Source organism: Panthera pardus, unplaced genomic scaffold (genome assembly GCF_024362965.1).
Source record: "Panthera pardus isolate Hobbes unplaced genomic scaffold, ASM2436296v1 HiC_scaffold_12, whole genome shotgun sequence".
Classification (NCBI taxonomy): Eukaryota; Metazoa; Chordata; class Mammalia; order Carnivora; family Felidae; genus Panthera; species Panthera pardus.
Window position 1 is genome coordinate 66356028 of NW_026526677.1, and position 20837 is coordinate 66376864.

Sequence of the window (20837 nt, forward strand, 5' to 3'; positions counted from 1 at the left end):
AATGGATCCAAATGGCAGAGTGATCACATGAATTTATACCTGAAAACTGGACCATAGATCTGCAGGCTGTCCTTCCACCATCCATGCATATGGGGTTACCTCACTGGGGAGAGTCCTGTGCAGCCCATGGAGGGATGTGAGCCTTTTGGAAGTTGTGGCACCTTTGACAGGGAATTTTGGGAGGAAGGAGGATGTCTATATAATTTTAGAACATCAAAGCTGGAAAGGGTGTTCTCTTGGCCAGTGCTTCTTTAGGGGTCACTGTAAATAATGATAGACCAAATTCTTTCTAGTATCTTCCCAAACCCAGCAAACAGTAACTATTTACCTGCCAAAGTCCACTCAGGTGAACCAAGACATCAATCTTCTTATCTTTTAGCAAAAATTATTTTAGCTCACAGGGGTACACTGATTATCTATCTCAAGTCCTGATTGGTAGTTTGGCTCTGGTTCACAAAAAATGGAAAAAAAATCAGTAGTAATAAAACAATAGCAGTGGAACAAAATAAAAAGTACTAATAATTAAATAATTGGCAGGCATTTTTATATCCTCATTTGTTGATGAAGAAGTTGAGACTCAGAGGGCTGAATGAACTTTTGTAAGCCAGTAAGTTGTCTAGTGGACAATAAGTGGAGTGAATTGAATTCTGAGTGAATGATACAGAACTTGAGTTCTTTACTACTGTTTAGATGTTATCAGGAGGGGAAGAGGGCTTCTATGTAAACCACAAGAATAAGTGGAGACTTCTTAGTGGGAAAAGTTAGCAAAGTAAATAAAACTGCAATAATGAGTCTAGAATGAACTAGACTCAAGTTTCTAAGAGTCTCTAATGACTTAAAATCCCAATGTGTTAACATGAATAGACACTTCTCTAAAGAAGACATCCAGATGGCCAACAGGCACATGAAAAGATGCTCAACGTCGCTCCTCATCAGGGAAATACAAATCAAAACCACACTCAGATATCACCTCATGCCAGAGTGGCTAAAATGAACAAATCAGGAGACTATAGATGCTGGCGAGGATGTGGAGAAAGGGGAACCCTCTTGCACTGTTGGTGGGAATGCAAATTGGTGCAGCCACTCTGGAAAACAGTGTGGAGTTTCCTCAAAAAGTTAAAAATAGATCTACCTTATGACCCAGCCATAGCACTGCTAGGAATTTACCCAAGGGATACAGGAGTACTGATGCATAGGGGCACTTGTACCCCAATGTTTATAGCAGCACTTTCAACAATAGCCAGATTATGGAAAGAGCCTAAATGTCCATCAACTGATGAATGGATAAAGAAAGTGTGGTTTATATACACAATGGAATACTACATGGCAATGGGAAAGAATGAAATATGGCCTTTTGTAGCAACATGGATGGAACTGGAAAGTGTTATGTGAGGTGAAATAAGTCATACAGAGAAAGACAGATACCATACGTTTTCACTCTTATGTGGATCCTGAGAAACTTAACAGAAGACCATTGGGGAGGAGAAGGAAAAAAAAACATTAGAGAGGGAGGGAGGCAAACCATAAGAGAGTCTTAAAAACTGAGAATAAACTGAGGGTTGATGGGGGGGGTGGGAGGGAGAGGAAAGTGGGTGATGGGCATTGAGGAGGGCACCTGCTGGGATAAGCACTGGGTGTTGTATGAAACCAATTTGACAATAAATTTCATATTTAAAAAAAAAAAACCCAATGTGTTGAATTAAACCATCCGTGAGATCAACAACAAGCTCTCTGACAGGCAGATCAGTGGTATCAAACACAGAGCACTGGACAGGGAATCAAGAGAGCTGGATCTGGCCCAGGTAGCTAGGTCATGTTAGGAAAATCATTTCCCAAATGGACTCCTAGCTAGACTTCTCTCTCTAGTCATGTAGATGGGCTTTTTCAGGGTAACAGTTTCCCAGAGAGCAGAAGAATCTGTCATGTCTCTTAAGGGCTAGACCCAGATTTGACACAGCATCACTCTTACCACATTCCATTCAACAAGGTAAATGACAAGGCCAGCTTACATTCAAGGGGAGAGGAGATAGACTATCTATCGATGGAGGGGCACAGCATGTGCATACAGGAATGGAGGAAGTATTGGTGGCCAACTTTGGAGACCATCTACTACACATACTGTGAGCAAGGAGTTCCATGCTGAAGTAAGTTTGGGAAATCTGGATTAAATAGAATTTAAAAACGTTTCTTAACAGTAAGTCTTCTTAGAGTTGTTAACACACTAATTGAAGTGCCCAAAATGATATAAAATTGGTAGCAAGTGTAAGAGGAAGTAAAGGGAGGCATTTAATTGTTACTTTCTAGCCTAGCTTTGTCCTTCCTGACCTTACACAGATCAATATGAATGAGGTGGATAAAAATGTAACCATCTAATGGGAAATATTTGTGGTTAAACTGGCTACCACAGACAACTGCAATCTTTGAGAGATGTAGAATGCCTTTAGAAGTCGCAAAGGACGGGGACCAACTTCCGTATTTTCTCTATCCTTCACAGAAACGGCCACTTTTCTTGGTAATTAAAGCCTCCTTCAGCATAAATTGAGATTCTGGACTTGTTGCTGAGGAGGAAAAGTCTATCTCATTGCTAATTAAAATGATTTCTTCCTGCCTTCAGAATCAGGTTTTTTAATGAGTCCCAATTAGCTGGGGGAAGATAATGAAATCTTGGATGACTTTTCAATTCTTTGCCTCCTATTAAGCAACAAGTGTTGTTTTCTTGACTTTCTGGTCAACTATAAAGCACAAAAATGACCCATTGGGGTGACCGATGCCCTGGAGAGATGTGGAAGCAGCCTAAAACTCTCTGATCCTCAGTTTGCTTATCTGTAAAATGGGGATAAAGATACTAAATTACAAGGTTTTTGGGAGAAATTAAATGTAAATGTTGTATGTTTACCTTTTTGTTTTGACCCATAACTCAACAAACATTTAGTTACAGAGTACCTGACAAGGGGCAGGAAGTTTTACGTATATAAAAGCTCTTATAAAGGGACTGACTGAGCTCTCTCCCATCTTGTGCTTGGATGGCAGACAAGATGATGGGGACTGCAGTGGCCTTATCACAACCAGGAAAAAAACCTGAGGACAGAAGCCCCTGCTAAGGAGGCAGAACAGAAAGACTGGGCAGTAGACTATAGCATCAAGGGTATTTTTATGATAGTTGAATCACTATATAGTACATATAGAATTACTATATGGTACATTAGAAACTAGTATAATACTGTATGCTAAACTGGAATTTAAAAAAATTAACTGAAAAAAAGAATATTTTTAGAGAAGAGAGATCCCTGCACATTGGTGTGAGCCAGCAGGAGGAGGACAGACTGGTGAGGAAGAGCCAGGGTGTAATGACAGGGCTGCGACCCATAAAAAGGCAAAAGGAGAGAGATCCTGGGTGTCTGCTGATGAGTTGGCCTTTGACAGGGTGCTGCGGAGAGTTAAGAAGCCTTGCCAACACCCTTTTCTGGGGAAAACTCCTCCAGCAGCTCTGACAGTCCATTGCCGTCTTCATCCTTTGTCCTTTGATCCACGGACTAGAGGCTTTCGTCTCTTCCTTCCCAAACCCGCTCCCCACACCGCTGCCAGAGCGAACATTCCAAAACACAGATCTCATCTTAAAAGGTGAAGTAGCTCCCCGTTGCCCGCGGGGTGAAGCCACGCTCTCTTACCTTGCATTTACGATGCTCTCTTTCTGGCCTTTCTTTCCCGCTTCTTCAACATTTCATCAAGCCTTCCGCGTGGCAGCCATGCCTGCCTACTGGCATTTCCCTAACGGTGCATGTGCTTTCCAACTTGTCTCTCTTCAGGCTTCCTGCCTTTTCCCTATCCTCCTTTCCTCTTTCACTACTCTGCTTCCTAGGCACAGCTCAGAAGCCAGGCTTTCCTGACACCTCCAATGAGAATTCACTGCTCTTTCCTCCCATTATGAGGATGCTCCACCCTCCAGGCAGGTGATAGAGCTCTTCCCACTGGCTGTTCCCACCGGACTGTAAACTCTGGAGGTCAGGGGCCACGGCTGATTCAGTTTTGTAGTCCTGTTCCTCCATTCAGCTCAATACGTATTTGTTGAATGAATGAATGATTGCTTTCTGGACCAGGCCTCCCATTTACTAACAGGAAAGCCATGAACATCTGCTGTGTTGCCCGTTTAGCTTCCCTTCCTTCTGTGTCTAGTAAGAGTATCCCTCGTTTCTTAAGGGCCTTTCTCTCTTCAGTTCCCACCAGCTGGAGTTATTTCCCCCCCTCCCCCTCCATCCCAGGCTCCTGCTGCACCTCCTTTAATTCTGTGAGTTGCCCAGCTGACTTCCATAACACTGGTTGATTAAGTTGGTTGGAGTTTATGGTCAGAGGTGAATGAGACAGGGTGTGGCTCACTGTGTCCTCTTGGCAGCAGGAAGAAAAGTGTTCTTTGGGTTTATGTGATATCTTCTGACCTCCCTGCTTTCCATGATACTAGTCTGTTATTTCCAGGATGTTCCTTGTCCACTACAGGGATGCTTGCCCTGCTGACATTTGTGTCTAAAGTCAAAGCTGGTGTTACTTGCAGTCTGGTCTCTCTAGGCTGGCAGAGGCTGTGGTACTTCTTGGCTGCCAATCCCACCTCTAAAATCTCCACTGCACCTCTGCATATCCTCCATTGGCTACTGGTTGGGGTGGGATGCGGTGTGGGGTAAAGCCCATCATTCTTTGCTGAGTCACCTCTCACTACAGTAGATCTCAGGGTTAGAAACCTGGCTCTCAGACTCAGTTACCTCTACTTCTCCAGCCCAGGGCCCAGTGGGAGTTGCTGGCTTCCAATATATCCTATGGAAAGAGAGGGAAGCCTGGGAGAGTTGAGCTTTGGTCATCATTTTCTGACCATGCTGGACCTCGAGCTTTATTTTGATGTGGCCAGTCCCCAAGTTCTTATGGACACATTGGGGTGACTGGCCCACCAAGTGACCTCCTCTTAGGATTCCAAATAGGGAGTGGGCTGGGACCCCTCCGTCCTAATTGTTTTCTTCATCTTGCCAGGGTTTCATCCCAGGGAGAAGAACAGTGCACAGCCTGATTGTCTACCCCTTCACCTCTTTCTTTTCTCTGCTTCTAACCCACCTTCTGTCTTCAATAGCCTTGGATTATAAGGGGTGGGCTTCTCTTTTACTTCTATTTTATATACTTCCTTTTCTGTCTCTAGTTTTAAGGCCCTCTTATTTATACCATGGGAAAAATTCTATATCAGGCTGATATGTAAAATAAAAACAAAAGAAATGTAGACTTTCAAATCCATTTGCCTGGTTTTAAAATGTCAGTAACTGATTACCACCTTTCTTTCTATTCCTTCTTTAAGAACCCAATTCCCCCTCTGTCAACCCCATCCCCTACCTTCTGCCAAGAAAGGTGAGTAACTTGGCTATGGAGAGGACCAGGTTATGTGGATGTAAATCTACATTAATATTTTCCAAATATTTCTTCTTACACCTTTGACTAAAGAAGCCTAACTTATACAAGCAGCATAATACACAATTCACAACTCGCTTGTGGATAATTTCATATTTCCTTTTTGCTAAAGCCTTTTCAAGAATGATCCAAAAGGGAGTTGAGCCAGATTATAAAGAGAGACAGATGGGACCATCATATTGGCAGTGAGTGGGAGCAGGAGACTCTGGTCAGGTTTGGGGAACAGAAGCTCACCCATCCTCATGATGCCATCAAGTGATGTAAACACTCTGGAACCCAGGTGCCATCTGTGGAGACTGTGGGAAGCAGGGGCAAGAGAGTCGACAATTCTAGATCATTGTATAAATTACTGTATTTGAGTTCATCTAAACATGATTAGGATACAAGGCAAGTCAAAGGCTAAGAATTAATCAGTTGAAATGGTGATAAAGAAAGAAACAATATGAACCCTCAAATTTTTGACTGAAATTCTCTCTCATATGAGGTGGGATTTGTTGTCCTTTAAGTCAGTTACTCTCTATTTTTCCATGTTCTGGATGGGAGAGAGTCTAGATGTTTATCAAGTTTGGAAAGAAGTAGCGGGAGCCTGAAATAATCAAGACACTAATAAAAAGCCACAAGGTGAGAGATTAGAAGGTTCTTTATGACTTTCCTGAGCAGAGGTCCTATCCTGGATCAGCTAGTCAGAGTGAAATAAAGAGATGAAAAAATGATTAACATTAGGTTTCTCACTGTTGTGAGTAGGGGAGAAGCAAGAGGAGAAGGCTGGAATAATCCATGTGGTAATGGATAAGAATGGAGACATCAGTATGAACTCATGCTTAGCTTAATATAGATACAGATGGTTACATTTGGAAATATTGTAGGTATGTGTATAAATATAATGTATACACATTTATCCCCTTGCTCTGCCAGCCTGTGAAATGACACCCTAAGTAGCTGTGAGCACATTTAGTTCCAAGATTCCAGTTTCTAATATTATTCTCCAATAAAAGGAACCAGGGTACCTTAGAAAAGTGGCTCATTTTAGGATACAGGCAAAAAATATACAAAATGAGCCTGGACCTCTCATAGAGCCAGAAAATAAGGAAGAATTAAAAAAAAATCCACATTGATGGGGATATGTGAAGGGAACCCAGGAGCCAAATGAAAGCACTCTCAATGGCCAAAGCTGAAACAATTTGAGTAACAAAATAAAGTTGTATTGAGTTATAACTCAAATTATAAAACATTCATAACAGGGGATAAAGGTGACTTTACAGAGAAAAACTTGAAAAAAAATACCTCAACCAGGAGAACATGGTTAATAACATCAACAGTGATCAGGTAATGTACCCTAGATATGGTGTGATGAGAATGACATTTCAGCTCTGTAGTTTTCTTTCCCCAAACACATTACCCCAGTCTTATCATGAGAAAACACCATACAGAGCCCAAGTGAGGGGCATTCTATAAAATACCTGACCAGTACTCCTCTGCACTGTCCAGGTCATCAAGAACAAGGGAAATCTGGGGCGCCTGGGTGGCTCAGTCAGCTGAACTTCTGACTCTTGATTTCTGCTCAGGTCATGATTTCACAGTTCGTGAGATCGAACCCTGAGCTGGGCTCTGCGCTGACAGTGTGGACCCTGCTTGGGATTCTCTCTCTTCCTCTACCTTGGCTCCTCCTCTGCTCATGCTCTCTCTCTCTCAAAATAAATAAATAAACTTAAAAACACAAAACAAAACAAGGGAAGTCTGAGAAACTATCATGGCCAAGAGAACTAAGGAGAGTTGATGACTAAATGTAATATGGTATCCTGAATGGAATCCAGGAGGAGAAAAAGGTAAAAATGAAGGAAATCTGAATAAAGTATGGACTTGAGTTAACACATTATAAGCATTGCTTCAATTAATCAGGACAAGTAGTTAGCAATACAAGAAACTGGTTGGATATATTGTAGCAGGATTCTTGCACAGAGTCCTGACACCGAGGCTTTTCTTTCCAGGAAGCAACTTTATTACTGCCAGCACCGCTCAGTTGGGTTAGTACCGGAAGAATTGAGACCCGAACGTCATGTGGTGTAGTTTTTTTATATACTTTTTACTTCTTTGTCTCCCATATATGGTAACACGAACATGCAGTCTGATTAAGTGGTCTCAAGTTACAAGGTCATGAGGGATGTTGTCACATACGTGTATAGCCAGGTTGCCTTGAGGTTTTATTCCCTTTGGGAGGGGACCCTGCCACAATATGGGAATCCTCTGTACTGTTTTTGTACTCTTTCTATTAGTCTAAAACTATTCTAAGATATGGAGTTTATTTAAAAATGACTGGCATTGCAGCTTGTGGTGTGGTAGAAAAGACTGATAAATCGGCATCATTCTTTGTCCCTCTCATGTCACAACCGGGAAGGTTCCTTTACATTTTCAAGCTTGTTTATTTATTGTCTCGGGGACAATAGTGCCTTTGTCACAGAGTTGTGGCAATGATGAAATGAAATAATACATCTGAGGTTCTACACCCAGCACAGGGAAAATTCTTGATAGCTCCCTTTCCTTCCCTTCCTCTATCCTCCCCCCCACGTCCCTTCTTCTCCCTCCTCTTCCCTCTTGCCACAGAAGGCCAGGTACAGTGCTCTGTGGCCTCGCTTTAAGTATCGCTCATCCACTCTTGCGGTGCCTGGGTGGCTTGGCTGGTTGTCTGACTCTTGGTTTCTGCCCAGGTCATGATTCCACCATGTGTGAGATCAAGGGCCCCTATCCCCTTGGGCTGGGCACTGAGCATCGAGCCTGCTTGGGATTCTCTCTCCCTCTCTTTCTACCCCTCCCTACTCATGCTCTTGCTTTAGCTCTCTCTTTCTCTCTCTCTCTCTTTCTCTCTCTCAAAATAAATACATAAACTTAAAACTAAGAATAGTTCACCCACTCTTAAAAGCCTTCCTTTTCTTGCCTTTTGTCCCTCAGTTCTGGTCATGTCGTTTAACAAGCTAATTCCTGCATTCATCCTTTTTGAGAGGTCCTTTCCTGATAATATCTTTGCCTTTTGACTCATTCCTCATGGGACAGGGGTACAGGTAACCCATGTAGGAGGCAGATGGCTATCTGCTTGTCCATCAGGCTAGCCTTCTGGACCTTTTCTGGTAATCACTGCTCCAAACCAGATCCTTAATTAACATTCACAGAGCCTGTCTGGTGCAGCCATAATGGACACTGAACAAGAGAATCTGAAGCCTGAACTTGAGACCCAGCTCTGCTGCCAGTGTGTCAACTTGGGGGAGACTCCCTCCTTCCCTCAACCCTGATTTATTCGCCTCTAAAATGGGGAAGCAACTGGCTTAGTCTCTTTCACAATGTCCAAGAATCAGTGAATACAATAATGACAGCTAACACTTGCTGAATGCCTAAGCTATACCAGGTGATTTCCATGCATTTCTTCCTAACAGTTTTCTCTTCATAGCAGATGCTATTATCACTAAGTTTCAGTGAGAACATTGGCCCTTGGATATATTAGGGCCCTCATCAAAGGTCATGTGGCAAGTAAAAAGTGGAGTCAGAATTCAAACCCAGGCCTCCTGGTTTCAAGTCTGTGTTTTACATTGATGTTGGATTCTCACTTTACTGCCCTTGGTGGTTCGTGCCAAGGATTGCCTCCTTAGTTGTAGTGGAGACAGTCCTGGATTTAAACCTCGATCAAGTTCGTGGATAAGGTATTTTGTATGTATGACTTTTGCAATCCCCCTTCCTCCATCCACATGGGGGTAGTAAGAGACTGGGTGGGTTCCTATGTTTGAGAAGGATGCCACCAAGTTAATTGCTTATTCCAAGAGGTATCTCTCTATCCTCCTTTTCTGCTATTTGCTTTTTTTGTTTTCACCGTTGTAGTTAGTAACTCACTTTATTAAAATGAAGTATTTTTTCCCCAATGCTCCTTTCTTCACAGTTGATTTAGTTTTGTAAACTAGTGTGTCAAACTTTAACTTGCATGCACTCACTGGCAAATCTTATCAAAATGCAGATTCTGACTCAGGAGGTCTAGGATAGTGCCTGAAATTCTGTATTTCCAATAAGCTCCTGGCCTTGCCCACAGAGAACCTCCACAGACATTTCTTTTTCTGAACGAATGTTGAGGTTGACTGTTCCTTGTGGTATGATGATTGCAAGATACTGTCAGTGATAACCATCAGGAAACTTTGAAAGGACAAGGTTTAGTACTCACCTATCCTGGAAGGTGTGGGCATGCCATCTGCCACACAGGGAGATTATGAGGAGGGAGGGTGAAAGGGTGGGGTGCCTAGAGTTTTGCAGGTTCACTCTTTATAGATTAATTTAAAACCTAAGAGCAGGAATTAAAGCTCTGGAAGGGAGACACAACTGGTCAAAAGATCAGTTATCTAAGACAATGAGAGATGTCTCAAAGGAAATTTGGGGGGTTGGGCCTGGCTTTTTATCTAGTGGTGTAGCTGGTAATGTGTTTATTGGAGACAGCTGTCTTTTTCTTTTAATATATGAAATTTATTGTCAAATTGGTTTCAAGACAGCTGTCTTTAAGTGGATGACTTTACAATCTAAAACCTTAAAGTCACATACTTGCATTATAACAAAAACAAAACAAAACAAAAACAAAAACAAAACAAAACAAAACCAAAAACCAAAAAGCAACAAAAAAACCCATAACTGTTGTGTGGGGCTTATGGGGGGTGGGGAGGAATGCCAGAGAAGAGACTCAATTTTGCCATACAGTTTCTTTCCAGGGTGTGAGAAATGGGGCAAGTCCTGAGCAGGTGTACATCTGACTCCTAGATGTCAAGGTCACCCTTTCCACACTCAATGGTCTGTTTAAAAGCTTCTCTGCTTTATCTTTTTTTTTTTTTTTTTTTTTTAAGTCTCAGCTACTAGGTTTGCATTCTTTTAGAAGACAGGCTATGCCCTGTACATTTATATTTTTATTCTATCATCTAAATAGAACCTGGCTCCAAGCAGGAGCCTGTGTAAGGAATGATAACTAGATAAATAATACAAGATGCCAGCTTCTTTGAAAAGGTTTTCCTTGTAGGGCATTTTAAATTAAGCAATTGCTAGCCTTTCTTGCATGCAATGTTGGCTTAAATACTCCAAAATTTAATGTGTTTATTGACCCAAGTTTAAAATAAGATATACATTCCTATAACTTTATACTCTGAAGAATTTTTTTTAAGGTAGCCTCCATGCCCCTTTCAGGGCTTGAATTCATGACTCTGAGACCAAGAATCGAGTTGAGATCAAGAGTCTGATGCTTAACCGACTGAGGCACCCACAAGCCCCTGAAGAATTTTAAATAGTCAAAATCAAACCACCAATTGTTAAGGAAAAAGATTGTGGACTCAAAGTCAGATTTAGTGGCTATGGTTAATTAGGATAAGTAACATTGTAAAGTCCAACATTGTAAAGGAAACTTGTTTGTAAAGTCCAAGGGGAGAGATTTCCTTCATGGGAGGTGGGGAGGGAGCCGGCAGGTTATTTGTACCAGAACTGCCAGATAAAATACCATCGCGGCACACAGAATTTCTGCAGAAAGGATACTGTCAGTGAAACAGGTGTGGCCCATGAGAAGTCAAACAATCCATTTAGGATCCAACTTTTTAACTTGCTGTTTTTATAATTTTGTTGAATCAAATCAACTGGTTTTTTCCTGAAGGACTCTAACTCCTACTAAGAAAAAGTTGGTTGTAATTTGTTATTTAGAGTGACAAGGACTTTGACTTTTTTTTTCTTTTAGAAAGTGAGTGAGATTGAGGGAGAAGGACAGAGGAGGAGAGAGAGAGACAGAGAGAGAGACAGAGAGAGAGAAACTTAAGCAGGCTCCTCAAGGAGTGTGGAGCTTGATGTGGGACTTGATCCCACGACCCTAGGATTATGACCTCAGCCAAAATCAACAGTTGGATGCTCAACCAACTGAACCATCCAGATGCCCCATGGATTTGACATTTAAAAAATACTTTATTTTTGAGAGAGAGAGAGAGCACAAGAGCAGGGGAGGAGCAAAGAGAGAGGGAGACAGAAGATCTGAAGCAGGCTGTGCACTGTCAGTGCAGAGCCCGACATAGGGCTCAAACCCACAAACTGTGAGATCATGACCTGAGTGGATAGACACTTAACTGAGCCACCCAGATGCCACAACACATATTTATTAATCACTTACTATGCATAATGCAAGTGGCAGGATACCTACTATTCTGCTCTGTGCAAGTCCCATCAATAGGAGAATGTATGAAGGGAAAGTGGAAGTATCTTTAAAACTGAAGTGAGTCAAAGTGGGAGGTACTTTTGAGGTCCTAGATTGGTCTGCGGAATATTTACATCGGTAGGGAGCACAGAACCCTGCAGGTATTCGGAGAGAGCTGTTGTATGCCTTCGCCTGAATCTCCTCCTCCTCCTCCTCCTCCTCTTCTTTTCTCCTTGTCCTTCTCCTCCTCCTCCCCCTCCCCCTCCTCCTCCTCCTTCTTCTTCTTCTTCTTTCTTCTCTTCTTCTGGTATTAATATGGTATTTTAATTTTCTTAAATTGAAGTATAGTTGACATAATATCTGTTTCAGGTGTACAGCATAGTGATTCAACAATTATGTACATTATGAAATGCTCACCATGATACATGTAGTCCCCATATGGAGTTATTACAATATTATTGACTATATTCCCTATGCTGTACTTTTCATCCCTGTGATTTCTTTGTTTTACAACTGGAAGTTTATACTTCTTAGCTCTCTTCATCTGTTTTCCTTATCCCCTCATCTCCCTCCCCTTCTGGCAACTACCGGTTTGTTCTCTGTATTTCTGCTAATATGAAACAGTATTTATCCTTACAGACACAAGAGGCACTCTAATTTCTATTTCATTTTTTAAAAGTGCTGGTTTATGACCTTCTGGTGGGTGGTCAGCATGAGTTTGAAAAACAGAGCCTGGCCACTCCAGTATCAGTAGCACTTGGGAGCTTGTTAGAACTGTGTAGGCTCTTGGTGTCTTCCCGCACCTCCAACATCATAATCTGCATCTAAGGTGATTTTACAATTACACAGTAAAGTATTCTAGCGTTGTCCCAGCTGTGCTGAGAGGAACTGGGGACAAAGTATGGACTTGACATAGGTTGTAACACTAGAAGGGGCAGGGGATCGGTTTCATGAGAGCAGTAGTCTTCTGAGATGTCCCTAAGGGACAGGTGAGTCACAGAAGCTAGTGGGGTTATGAGACCTGGCATTCTTGACCCATAGACTACATTGTGCCTGACAACTTCGGAGACTCTGGGTCTGGTTGTGCTGGGAAGGGTTGTGGCCCCTCTGCAGATGTTCCTTAGCTTTGTTCCCCACCAAGGCTTTTAAATTCTGTCACTGGATGGTTTAGTCTCAGAATACCTACAAAGACCGTAAATTTGAAGCAAGACCCTCTTAGGTTCAGAGGTGTGCAGTCCACTATTTTTCTTTAATGTTTATTTATTTTGAGAGAGAGAGAGAGACAGTGAGCAAGCATGAGTGGGGGAGGGACAGAGAGAGAGGGAGGCAGGCTCCAAGCTGTCAGCACAGAGCCCAACGCGAGGCTTTAACACATGAACTGTGAGATCATGACCTGAGCTGAAGTTGGAAGCTTAACCAATTGAGCCACCATGGTGCCCCTTAGAATGGTCATTTTTTTTATTAAGATTTTTAAGTAATCTGTATATCCAATGTGAGGCTTGAATTCACAACGCCAAAATCAAGAGTCATGTGCTCCACCAACTGAGCCAGACAGGTATCCCTAGGATGGTCATGTTTTTAAAATACTTAGAAACAAAAAGTCATGAGCTCCTTTACCTTCCCCCACCTGGAATTAACATACCCATCATTGGAGCAAATCTGGCTTTCGTGGTGTTACTATGAATACTAAACCTGGTGAGTCTGTGTAAATGTTAAAAATTGAATAATTGTTGACACATGAGGCTTGCACTGGGCTTGCAGCCTCAGTCAATGCCTTCTTATGCTGTCTTCTCACTGCTGCCAAGCCCCAGGGACAGCAACAGGACACCTGCTGGAGACTCGTGTGGGCTCGCAGTGATGGCCAGGATGGTAATGACCAACAAGTCTGGTTTCCCAAATGACTGACCCAGTTATGTGATAGTTCATTGTGAAGCAAAACGCACTCCACAGTGGTCGTTTTAACGGGGAAATTCCACTCTCTGCACAGGAGGACTTTGTTTCGGCCCTTCAGCTGTCAGACCTTTGCTGTCTAAATGTCAATACGACAAGGCATATGTTTAACCTAGCGGGAAGAATTTAGAATATTATCTGGCAGATTCAGGTTCCTAAACCTGACATTTTGGGCATGTTCAGATCTTTGGAGCTGGCATATTTTGTGGCCCAGGGTACATGAATAGTGACATCTCCTTTCCAATCTGTGCCTTTCTTTGCATCATAAGTATTAGATAAGAAAAAAAATATTTTTTCTCTATTATTAGCATCTTCTGGAATCTCACAGTTTGGAAACTGGGGAATAAATTCTTTCGACACAAATGTGAGGGTCTTAAAAAAAAACCTGTCTTTTTTTTAAAAGAATTTTAAAAAATATTTATTTATTTTTGAGAGAGAGACAGAGTGCAAGTGGGGGAGAAGCAGAGAGAGAGGGAGACACAGAATCCGAAGCAGACTCCAGGCTTTGAGCTGTCAGCACAGAGCCTGACATGGGGTTCGAACTCACGGACCCGCAAGATCATGACCTGAGCTTAACTGAGCCACACAGGTATCTCCCAAAAAGCCTATCTTTTTAATTCATTGTTCACTCTTGGTAAAATCCTGATGAAAGCAGGCAAGATAGTAACCACATATTTAAAAATGTGCAAAAGTACCACTTTCAGCTCCTCTCAGCAGTTCCAATGTTTCTCAGAGCAAACCTCCTATAACTATACTTTAGCTCTGAAATCAGATAAATTTGATGACAACAGAAATGATTGATTCTATTCTCTATGAAACAAGACAAATTATGCTTTGGGAGAAAATAATTTGCTATAAAGTATAAAATGTTTTAATATTTATATCTTATAATAAAACCATGACATGTTTATAAACACTCTATCAAGCATTTTTACAATGGGGCCACCGCTGACAACTAGAAATACGCAATAAATATGCACAGACACACTGAGTATGAAATATACATCTCGATTTTATAATTGTGTGTGCTTTATTTTTTACACAAATGGAATGGAAGTGTCGAATATTTACACTTAACAGGAGTGTAAGCTGTGCAGTGTCTCTGTAAACTCCAGCTCAGGCAAGGAGTATTTCCCCCCTCCCTCCCATCCTGCACTACAGCTCGATGGAGAAACATCCTGTCAGAGAGAAGCACAAAACTGTCATTTTGAAAGGATCTAACGGGTACAGCCTGGTGCACTCAGAAGTTAAGACACACTTAGGAAACACAAATTCAAAAAGGAGAGAAGAAAAGTTTGCCATCCCATTGGGAGTCAACTTTGCCATTTGGTTGTCTGTCCTCATGAGTTGCTAGGGAGATTCTGTGTTCTGTCTCCTAGGTGATCTTTGTCTAAATCATCCACCTGTCTCAGCTCGTCCTCAGCTGCTACAAGAAACTGCACAGCTGTACAAGAAATGATTTCCAAAGCACAGTTTTCAGTGAGGAAGGATATTTACAGACTGGAGTGTGTGTGTGGGTTTCCATCCACATTCATTCATACTCGATGTGGTATGTGTGTAAATGATGTACATACCACATAGACCATACATACACATAAGTAAAATGCATATCCACAGAATTCTGGAGGGAGATCTCTGGCAAATCGGTTGTCAGCATGTCACTCCACATGCTTTAAGAGAAATGTCCCCTTTGCCCCCTAGGAGTGACAAATTACTATGTATGATAAACTTAGGAGCTAGCCTGAGTCCTTGACTTAAATACTTTTGTAGGAATTTAGGCAGGATCAAGACAGGAAAAAAAGAGATGTTAGTTCACCAGCAAGTCCATTCAATCTCACCAGAGCAATCACCAGCTGAAAAGCAGAGGGGGCTTCACATGAAAATGGGGGGGAAAAAAGCTTATGAGTGGGGAAAAAAATGTCTCTCTCCAAACCAAGGTGATGGCATGGCTTCAATGAGAAGAAAGAGGTTTGCTGTCAGAATGATTTTGGGGCCAAAGTCTGCCTTTATAGAGAGGAAGTGTCCTCAGAGCCACGGGATGATGCTGGGAGTGGGCTCACTTTGGACCAGCCTTCAGGCAGAGAGGCACCCAGGTGCCGGCAGGGCCCAGAGCTCATGCATCGTCGCTGCCAGGGCAGCGGTGCAGGCTGGCTCAGTGAGGCGTGCTGGAGCTGGCTCCAGTCTGGGACCTCACGCTCAGCTTTGCTTTCTGGGCTGCGCGGGTGAAACGGTGACCCAAAGGAATTGTGTCATCAGTCCAGTGTATGGACTTGCTGTCCGAATCAGCCATGAGCCCTTATAGGACAGAAATATTACAGAGTGAGGTGTGGGAGAGATGATCAGAGGTGTGAGGAGAGGAGAAAGGACAGGAAGGGAAAGGGGAATGGGAAGGGGAAGGGGAGAGACTGAAGGAGACGGAGAGATAGGGGAGTGAACGGAGGGAGTAAACGAGAGAACGCAGAAGAAAGGCAATACTCAGGGAAGACAGGCCAGTAGGAGAAAGGGAGAGGTGTACACAAGAAGAGGTGGAATGAGACACGCATGGAAGAGGGTGGGCAGAGGAGAAGAATGAGGAAAAACCAGAGGCAAGAGCCAGAGGAGCGGAGAGATTTTCCCTGGCTCAGGGTCCTGAAGGGCTGGCAGTAGGATCTCAGACAGCTCACAGGCACCTGAGTGCGGCTTCAAAAAGATGGGCTCACTGGGCAGAAGGAGCCACACCGAGAACTCGGGCTGGGGGTGGGGAGGTGGGAGGAAGGCCGGCAAAGAAATGGCCAACAGATCCTGTGGGAGGAGAGCAAAAAACAAACGCCCCTGCAATTAGCTGACAAATGCGATTTTGATTTTGGTAAAGCTGAGACCCCCGTGGTGCTACACATTGTACCAGAGCATGAAAAATAGCACCAGTGACACGATCTGGCACTTTTCTGAAAGGGCCCAGCATGTGAAGGTGACATTGCGCCCCCAGCAAGCCTTCAGATTGGAGAGAGCTCCGGACAAAGTTTGCAGTGTTAGCACCAGTCTGGCCCCAGGCTCCAAGTGCATTTGCACCAGATGTAATCTGGGTAACTTTCCTGCCGTGTCCATACAAGTCATCAGATTTGCTGCAAAATACACCAGTCGTTGGAGCCATAGAGACCTCAACATTGGGAAGCGCAAGACAACAAAACAAATGGAGGTGTAAATTCTATAGGAAAAGACCCTCTCACCAATTTGCTTGGTGATTCTTCAAGCAAATATATATGTATATATATATTTATATAAATCTACATAAAAAAATCAGTGCAAATGCCAATTCTAATCTGGAAGCATCTACACTAGGAAAATAAATAATTATATTACTACAAAACCAAGGGTTGGTGGATCAATTTGATTGTACTCAGCCACAGCAATACTTAATATTAAATGGAAAGCACATCACACGACCCGCGGAAACATCTACTCATTAAGGACAGTCCTTTAAATAAATGGTTGCATGCTCAGTTGAGAAACCAAAGAAGTTATTATGGTGGCCTAAAAATAGAGCTGGGATCAGGAATGGCATTCTGGTGGCAGAAAACTTCTGGCAGCAATATTGATGAAAGTAGGCCTTGACCTGAAACTGGCGGATCACAGCCACGGACATATCTTAAACATTTTGAATGCTCTAAGGAAGTCTCCAAAAATTTAACTTTCATCATAGGGAAAATGCATTGCTAGCCCTTCCATTGGCAAAGGCAGCCTCGAGACTATAGGTAGATGCATAATTTTGCATTTTTGTGTTTGGTTTGGTGACTGCAGGGAGGCAGACAGTGGTAGTTAGTGTAAGATGAACAACACTGGTTTTTGGAAAGAGACCCTCATCCTGAACTCTGATGTTCTTACTGTGAAGAAGCCCCATCACTGCTGATGGCTCTATCTCTTGCTCTCCTATCCCAGCCTGCATGCTGGTTTGCTGCACAGTGTGGCAGAATCCCTGCCAGGTCTGGATGTACCCCAGAAATAAGGCGATGGGGCTTAGTCTGGGCATGCAAAGAACCCAGAGTTGAGTGGTTATTGAGATCACTGAAAAGTCTCTCTCTAAACACCTTGGGCACAAGCAATGCTGATGTCATCATCAGCTCTAAAGTGGGATATAGGCTTCGGGAGTTTTTTTTAAGTCATCATTATTATAATTGTTAAAAAATAAACTTGGTCCAGGTGCAGACCCCAAGAAAGGCAGTTCAACTGGTTGAGCTCAAAGTTGTTAGTTGTCTTTCCTTGTGTTCTATCTCTTTGCCCCGTACACAGAAACAAAAGTCTGCACCCCTCACCCCCAACCAGATACTTCCCTCTTCCTCAAAGAAATAGTGCTTCTTGGGACAGATCTCTCCATGGCTCTATACCATCTCTGGATAGTACAAAACCCTCAGTTACTTGTGAAACAGACAAAAAGAAAAGTCCTAATTACTCATGGTTGGCTAAAATACTAAATGATCCTTTAAGAATTGCATGTAAGTAACTAGGAACCAAGTTATTCAGCTATCTATTTGCATGGCAGGCCCAGGTTGTTTAACAAGATGAAAGCAAAAACTTCCCTTTAGATCATTTGCATGAGTTTGTGTCTGAAAGCCATCAGCTTAAGAATACACTAATCAAATGTCTTCCAAAAATACCCACGAGCGCAACTCATTAAGGGATGTGCTCCATGAGAGTGTGTCACTAATATGGAAGGGAGATCATGGGAGGTAAGTGAGGGAGAAGTCTTTCTCAGACTTTGGAAGGAACTCAGATGCTCTTAATGGATCATTGGCAACAAAAGGGAGAGTGCAACTTTCAATTCTTGAATTTGATCATCTGCTGATAGTGCATACATTTAGTCTTTCAATTAGTCTTTACAAAATATTTCACAAAACTTTTTTTAACCTATAGAAATTTGTTTCTATACATTTGATATATTTTTATTGTATAAATTATTCTCATCTTTAGTGCCTTCTTTCAGCTTATAAATGGCAAAATAGACAATAAACAATCATAAAGCTAACCTCAGGTGGAATCCCCTCCTCTCAGTGAGGTCAGTCCTCCATATACTTGTGAATTTTATGAAATGCTCGTCTTTGTAGATGCCAGTCAGAGAAACTACACACTTATCCTTCCCTGATATTATGCCGTCTCCAAAGGGACTCCTTTCCTTTTTCCTTCTTTCTTTCTTTCGCTTGTTAAGAAATCAAAGGGTGTGCATAGTTATAAAATTCAAAGTGTACCAATTACAGATGTGGGTAATGGGAAGGTTGGTGAAGTTCAAGTGCTGGCAACTTTTCTTTAAAGCAAAAAACACAGACAGCTCAGCAGCTAAATCAGCTCTGGACATCTGCCGGGGTGAGGAGGCTGCCCATCTCTTGGCCAGAAAGCCCGTCAGAGGTTCATCCCTACACCTGGCACTTTGAGCAAACCAAAGCCTTCCTGCATACTGCAGTGTCTTTTCTGTCCCACCCTTTGGGCCCTCCGTTTCCTTCATGGCTTCACACAGTTTGTGTTGTACATTCATAAGAATTCACATTGACTGCAAAAACATAAATGCAACAAAAACATAAAAGCCTCCAAGTAGTATATTATATATATTTTGTTCTTCTAAATGCTCTTCTGTCATTGTTGGAGGTGCAGTAGCTAATTTATAACTTCTCCTTTGAGGGAATCCAGATGAAAGGCCCAGATTGCTCTTCAATAACAAGCTTGCATTGATTATATATATCTTCTAAGGTGTCTCCTTGGACAATAGCTAGAACAAAAGCAAACACAGCAGAGTCAGGAATCATTCCCCGGTTGGTGAAGAACAGCCATCAATCACACTGCAGAAGCTCGAACCAGTGACAGACAAACGCATCTGGAAGCTTCATATTACCTTTCCTTAGTAAGAAAAAAATGGAAAATTTACTTAAGCAAGATCACATCAGTGATTAAAAGAAAAGAAAATGCTTTCATTGCGTGTCTTAGATCAGGTAACAAGTGTACCACAGTCTTTCTACTTTTCTATGTGTCTGTCTGTAATTCTGGAAAATGAATCATTTATATATTTAAATTTTATGGGCGCCTACACTGCGCTAGGCATTGATCAATTTTCAGACTGATATCTCCCTGCTCATCAAAGAAAGTTGGTCTCATGTTCTGTATGCTGTAATTACTCTGGCAGGTGCAGAAATTTAGACATTTTAGACACAGAGGAAATAATAAGGTTTGGAGGCAACTTTAGTTAAACCCTTGAACCCCAAACCCTTTAATAGGAACCCCCATTCATTCTCCAAGTAATCCGGTAAACTGATATTTCACCATCACAGGGCTGCTCGTATTGAGAATGCCTTATGACAACTACTTATAAGAAACATAAATAAGGAAATATAAACACCCTGATAACCTGCATATTACCTAAAACACCAAGTCACCCGACAGTAGATTGAAGTACCTTTCATAATCTCCTTTGAACTAAAGTTATCTCACAGATAGATCTCCAAAACGTGTCAGCACTATCTATAGGACATTAGGGATTAAAAATTAATTGATACTGAAAAATAGTTTAGATCTTCAAAAACAACCCTGAGAATATATTGACTATTGTATTTTCTTTTTTTTTTAATACTTTATTTTTATTCTATTTTATTTTTTTCTTGGTTAATCTTTTTTTTTTGAATTTTTTTTCAATATATGAAATTTATTGTCAAATTGGCTTCCATACAACACCCAGTGCTCATCCCAAAAGGTGCCCTCCTCAATACCCATCACCCACACTCCCCTCCCTCCCACCACCCATCAACCCTCAGTTTGTTCTCAGTTTTTAAGAGTCTCTTATGCTTTGGCTCTCTCCCACTCTAACCTCTTTTTTTTTTTTTCCTTCCCCTCCCCCATGGGTTTCTGTTAAGTTTCTCAGAATCCACATAAGAGTGAAAACATATGGTATCTGTCTTTCTCTGTATGGCTTATTTCACTTAGCATCACACTCTCTGGTTCCATCCACGTTGCTACAAAGGGCCATATTTCATTCTTTCTCATTGCCACGTAGTACTCCATTGTGTATATAAACCACAGTTTCTTCATCCATTCATCAGTTGATGGACATTTAGGCTCTTTCCATAATTTTATTATATTTTATTTCTGATATGAACCACTGCTCAAAATGTGAATAATTTTGATCTGATATTTATACCTAGATGTTCTTTTAGGGTGACACATAATTAATACTTTTGTTACTGATAGAAATTTTACTTAAGATTACCTGATTCAACATATTTGCAAACTGCTAAGCCACTGGCATTGT

At 42.0% G+C, this 20837-nt stretch overlaps 1 protein-coding gene across 28 annotated transcripts in view; it reads right to left on the reverse strand.

Annotated features, from left to right (window-relative positions):
- Positions 1-14565: 14565 nt before the first annotated feature.
- Positions 14566-20837, reverse strand: part of DLG2 (discs large MAGUK scaffold protein 2) — a 2072859-nt gene continuing 2066587 nt past the window's right edge. For all 28 annotated transcript variants that reach the window (XM_019450186.2, XM_019450181.2, XM_019450179.2 and 25 more), the window contains one exon: positions 14566-19307. In XM_019450186.2, coding sequence (XP_019305731.2) covers positions 19201-19307 — 107 coding nt within the window. In that variant the 3' untranslated portion in view covers positions 14566-19200. The remainder of the gene's footprint in view (positions 19308-20837) is intronic.